This window comes from Triticum aestivum, chromosome 7B (genome assembly GCF_018294505.1).
Source record: "Triticum aestivum cultivar Chinese Spring chromosome 7B, IWGSC CS RefSeq v2.1, whole genome shotgun sequence".
Lineage (NCBI taxonomy): Eukaryota > Viridiplantae > Streptophyta > Magnoliopsida > Poales > Poaceae > Triticum > Triticum aestivum.
In genome coordinates, this window is record NC_057813.1 from 40,360,272 (window position 1) to 40,366,272 (window position 6,001).

Here is a 6,001-nt window from a genome sequence, read left to right on the forward strand (position 1 = left end):
CGCATCCCAAGCGAAGCTCGATCCTGTCTCTGGATGTTCATAGCACCGTCGAAGTCAAGAAATCGATATTAACGTAGTGCCGAGGAAGTCGCCGGCTAGTCAGACCCGACAACAACGATATGTGAGACTGATCGTCACTACCGAGAAGAATGAATCGAAGAGGGTTGGACGACCACTCTAGATCCATCCAGACAGATTTGGTCAGAAGGGGAAGAACGGTAGCCGGAGTACCGCATCACCATATGCGATCATGGTTACACCGTCGGTAATCTACGTGTATGTCAGATACATGCGTATCTAAACAAATATAAGGCAACTAATACGGAACGTATGTAATATGTATTATTTTCGAGCATTTCATGGCTCACATTTTTGTTAACATTTGCCTTCTTTCAAGAAGGTACCTTTATTTTTGCGATATTCAGGATGAGACCAGAGCATAGAAACCGTGCCTCTCGATTTGGCATTGCTAAACCGCCATGTGAGAAACGTTCACCTGATTATCATTGTTCGGATTCATGAACCATTTCTAGATCACGGTCGTAAACCAGAATTCGCTAGCAGACCGTACTAGACAACAGCATTGTTCCTGAATGTTCACCAAAATGAACCGTGAATTGTGAGCTTCTATCTGAAGCTCGAGAAGTATTCGGTGCATGCAACATCATCGAGTAGATAACAGGCTTGATTTTGGTGAACAAACCTTCCACCAACAACAAATTACGATAGGCATATGCCTAGATCATGGCCCAGCAGTACTCCAAATCATGAATCAATCAGCCCGAGCTAATCAAGTGGCAGGACAAGCTTGGCGGCGTCGAGGCGCGGGTAGTGCCGGAGCACGACGCCCTTCATCTCCTCGGCACCGCGCTCGTACCCCGCCAGCGCATGCTCCGCGAGCCGCCGCGTGTGCTCCTCGGACGCCAGGAACTGCTGCACCGCCGCCGTCTTGGCGCTCTCCAGCTCCGAGTCTGTCGCCCGCTTCGCCGCCGCGAGCTCGGCCTTCACCGCCTCCAGCTCCGCCTCCGCGGCCTGCCTCGCCATCTTCTCCTTGTCCATCTGCTCCCACAGCGCCACGTTGTCGCGCTCCCGCGCCACCAGCTTCTCGTCCAGGTCCAGCGCGTAGCCCGAGGAGAAGGGCACGTAGTTCACGGCCTGCGCACGCCATCGTTGCCGCCGCACGGCACACACAAACAATGTGATCCGGGTCCGATCCGGACATACACCGACGGACGAACGATTTGCTTGCAAGAATACCTGGAGCATCGCCACGTAGCTCGACGCGACGACGTCGGAGGGCTTCGACGCCGCGAACTTGTCCTCCCGCGACGGCGTGACGATGCACTCTAGCACCTTCCGTGCGGCCTTCCAGTCGGCTGTGTCGCCGTCGTGTGCGTCGGGCACGGGCGAGTGCGGTGACCCCGGGTCAAAGCCCGACGGGGCACGCGTGTCGGACACCGGGGCGGCGCAGCCAAGCCCGTCTGTTGCGGTGGCCTCCTCCCGTTTCCTCTTCTTCCCGGACAGCAGCGTGTCGCCGTACGCCTCGCCTTTCACCTGCTCCGTCCATGCTGCCGGCGCCGCCGTCTTCTCCACGGGCATAGTGTCAGTCATGTTGCGGACGGGCGGATCAACCCCTAGCGCACAAACAACAACAGTCAAATACATTTCGCCGTGTGTATGTGCTAATTGGACAAGCGGCTTACCTTTGGCAAGAGTAGAACGGGGAGAAGGCTGAGGTGGTGGTGGCGGCGGTGCGCCGGCGAGGTTGCCGGACAAGGCCGCATCAAGATTTGTCACGCGGAGGTAAGCCCGGATATCAACCGCGGCGCCGCGTGCGCCTAGCAGCTTTTCCGCCCGCTGCCTCTGCTTGCTCGTCAGCGCCAGATTTGCGGACGACCTCCTGGACGGCGGCTCGCCCCAACGCACGGGGCACGGCCATTGTCCCGGCGACGTCAGGAAGAAGAAACCCCCTTTCCACTCTCTCTCGGATATGGTGTAGTTGAGGCCAGTGAAGAGCACTCCGGCGGCAACCCTGCAGCGGATGTAGCACCAGCCGTTCCTGTTGTAGAGCTTGAAGAAGTGCCTGAACAGCACCAGCGACGGCCGCACGCCGGCCTCGTGGCAGAGCGCGACGAAGCCCACCATAACGCGCCACCCGTTCAGCGAGAGCTGGCCCGGCGCGAGGCCCAAGTGGTTGAGCGTGTCGCAGAAGAAGGCGTGCAACGGGAAGCGCACCCCGGTCTCCAGCGCGTGGGCGTACACGCAGACGGCCCCCGGAGGCGGCGTGCTGCACGCGCGCAGATCGCCGGCGGGGTGCGCGAGGAACTCCCTCGGGACGCCGTGCTTCCTGCAGAGGGCGTCGACGGCGGCCTGCGTGCGCAGGGTCGAGGCGATGCGGTCGGCGCCCGGCCCGGAGAGCGCGTCCGAGGCGGCGTCGTCGTCGTTGCTGTCGTTGTCGGTGTCGCTGATGAGGACGACGGAGGACGAGGAGGAGGAAGCCATCGCGCTCCGCTTCTGCACTTGGTGCCCTGCTTGGTGGCTTCCGCCTCGACGACGACGGTGTCCTTGCCCGGCCGGAGGAGAAGCAGATGAGTCACCTTGGGGTTTTCTTGCTAGTACTCTGCTTTGGTTCGAGTCTGTGCTGCCGGCTGCGGCAAAGTAAAGTAGCGTCTTGCACATGCAGCCCGGACCGGATTAGAAAGTAGTAAACCCCAAGTTGACTTACCCATACAAGTTTTACGACCCTGCCCTATGATGCAAATGCAAAATATTTTTACAGGAGAAAGTATAAATTTTGAAATCAACTAAATATTCTAGGAAACTCATAAAGAGATCAAAGCTTTATTGAGATAGTATAAAAGAAGAATCCAAACTTTTTTACGCACATACATTGACCTATATGAACGCACACACAAAGTACCCCTAAGAGCACTTCTAGATACACGTCCGGCGCAACATCCTGAAATTGACAAAGTCATTGTAGTCGATGGGAACGTCTACTCCTACTAAACGAATATCGTTGGAAACTCCACAAATAATTCAGAAAAATGTGAGTACCAGTGTCAAGTCTAGAATTTCAACCTTGATGGATTGGGTTGGTTCCATCATAAGTAATCTACACCATCTGAACTACGCTCAGTTCGCGCGTCCAAATAGTTTTAGCGAGCAAATTAGAATTCTTCATTTATGGGCATAAAAAATATTTCTTCTTTAATCTAGCATGTATGGACGGGTAAGTCTTCGAATATATGAATCTACTTTGCATAAAGTTAGACCTTCTGTTAGTTCCTCCGAAATTTGGGACTTCTTTGGTTCGTTGGATTATCAAAATGTTGAAACAGAGGGGAAACGTGAATGCATTGGATGTCATGTCACAGTGTTTACTTCGGAAAATTGAAATGTGAAAAATATGGACCATACGTTTTTTGGTTGCGTGACATGAAAAGGCATAAATATTAGTTAGATATTAGGTGTGTGCCTTCGTCAGAACACACTACAATGAAATGCTGTAAAATTTGGACGCCATGAAGTTCTATCTTTTACATTCAAAATGCAATGTGTTTTGTATGGAAAATGTCTACGAAAAATTACAACTTTGTAAAAGTCAAACAGGCTACGTGGAAAACATATAAGTCGTGAAACTCCAGAATTTAATTAGATTTCTGAATTGAAGAGTCATTTTGAGGGGAGTTCTCAAAGTGGCTCGAGTGTTTTTTTTTTCTTGTTTTGTAAATCAAAGCAGACCAACTCTTGAGTCAAGGGGAAGTCTTGCAGGTTACAAGTAGTATAGTCGATGGGTATCCCTTGGGGCTCTCACAGGTTGGTTCATTGCGTGCATCCTCACGGGCCACCGGATCACCGGCAGTGAACCTCCCTCATCACTAGCTGCGCGGGTTTGGCGGTGCACAGACGGCACATGTGGCCACAGTTGCCCAAGATCACTCTGCTATGCAGAAGACACAGGCACGGAGGCAGGGTCTTGATCGGTGAAAGTGCATGCCGCTGCAGCACCCAGCACTACATGGCACGGACCACCCGCCCAAGTGGTGAACCATCGAATAGAAGTTCGCTGAAACAGCGCCCAGGCGATGCAAAGTCCAGCCACCATTACAGCAGCTCATTCATCCAAATAATGACTGATATAAGCTATTCTTACATAGCGTATTGGAAAAAGAGTACACAGCCCATCATGGATAGAAAACTAAAAGTCAACCTTATATGATGTACCGGCAAAATAAAGTACTTAGTGCAGCTTCGATGGAGATTTGGATAGCCAGCACAGTCTGCCGTCGACCTCAATTTAATCAGATGCCTAAAAGTAAGTACCAGAGAGTTACATCAGTAGTTATCAAAAAGAATGGTCACCAAGACAAAAAAAAAAATCTCCGAAGAGAATGGTCTACCAACACGATGAAACAAATCAATTTAATTATCAATATGTTACTACATAAAATTATCTCGTAAAGGACACTATAACTGCATCAACACACAAGGAAAAATTATGTCCTAAAAGCATAATGTACTGACATTATCAATGCTCAAAAATATTATAACAAACCTGAGCAATCCAATCATCAAACAAAAGCCAATAGCAAATGCTCGCTGGTTACAACAAAATGGGAAATCAGACGGGTCGACCCATATCACCAGAGAGGCTAACTAAATCATGGTGCCAGAGGAGTCAAGGCAACTCATGAGAACGGTGACTCGCTGCATGCTAGGGGGTGGCAAGGATGCCTTGTTCTAGGAGGATAGATGGATGCAGGGCTGTAGGGTTCAGGAGGTGGCTCCCAACCTATACGCGCGGGTCAGCCCTGGGATGCGCTCGAGCTACACGATGAGCCAAACACTGACTGATGACGGATGGGCCGCCCATGTGGGGCCGGAGAAGATCGTGGCAAGGCTTACCGGGCAAAAATGACAAATCTGACCTATGAACGAAACTATTTCACAAACTAAACTATGTTTGAAAAAAAATTCACCCGACTGACTCTTTTATGTAGCACCCGACATCTAGGCGTCACACTACACTGTGCGGCGCCTAGCTCTTAGGCGCTACTCGACTAGCCAGTGTCGCATCCTAGGCTGCCTGAAAAATGCTAAGTCAGTGTGCAACGCCTGAGAGCTAGGCGCTACACTATATAGTGCAGCGCCTAGCGTATAGGCGCTGCACTGATGGCCGGTATACTTCAGCCTTTCGCCCAACATCACTGTAAACAAGGCAAGCTTCTGTCGGAAGCAGCACAACACAGAGCAGTGTATAAATACGCTGATGCATGCATGGATAGGTTTGCATGCATCCCAGAACCAGAACTAGCGTGTCCGCCGATGACGCCGTCGACGTGTTTCCGTCGCATTGGGACAGGCATGCGGAGCCTCGCTAGGCTCACGTGGGCAGGGCACGTACGCACTTGCTGCTCTATCCATCTCGTGTCCACAACAAAGGACTGAAACGAGCTAGGGGATAGGGCGACAGCGACATGTCTGAAGGTAGGTTAGCTAGATTCATAGATGCTACGTAACCTTGGATGGTGCATGTCATGAGTAGTGCAACGCCTATACGAGGCGCTAAACTATACAGTGTAGCGCCTAGCTCTCAGGCGTTGCACATTGACTTAGCTTTTTTCGGGCAATCTGGGTTACGACACTGGATAGACGTGTAGCGCCTGGAAGCTAGGCGCTCCACAGTGTAGTGTGACGCCTATATGTCGGGCGCTACACAAAAAGATCAGTTGGGTGAAATTTTTTCAAACACAGTTTAGTTTGTGAAATAGTTTTTCTATAGGTCAGATTTGTCATTTCTGCCGGCTTACGGAGTATCTCCACCTGTGGACCGAGACCGATCAGATCTTGCTGAACTTTGATGCAAACGACTCCGTCACATGGTCCTGTGAGAAGGACTGACGCTTTTCGACTAGGTCAGTGTACACAGCGAGATTCTGGGGCAGGGAAGTGATATCTAATAGCGAGCTTCACCTGGCGATTGAAGGCCCCGCTTCGC

General features: G+C 51.4%; 1 protein-coding gene across 2 annotated transcripts; it reads right to left on the reverse strand.

Moving 5' to 3' along the window:
- Nucleotides 1-482: 482 nt before the first annotated feature.
- On the reverse strand, nt 483-2,658 carry LOC123158332 (uncharacterized). Of its 2 annotated transcripts, XM_044576369.1 has the most exons (3): nt 1,704-2,642; nt 1,258-1,634; nt 483-1,155 (listed from the first exon to the last, which is right to left on the reverse strand). In XM_044576369.1, the coding sequence occupies exons 1-3, from the start codon at nt 2,500-2,502 to the stop codon at nt 787-789; spliced, it is 1,545 nt and encodes a 514-aa protein (XP_044432304.1). In that variant the 5' UTR covers nt 2,503-2,642; the 3' UTR covers nt 483-786. The 2 variants fall into 2 exon arrangements, with proteins under 2 accessions (XP_044432304.1, XP_044432305.1); XM_044576370.1 differs by having other exon boundaries at nt 483-1,634; nt 1,704-2,658.
- Between the last annotated feature and the right edge of the window lie 3,343 nt (nt 2,659-6,001).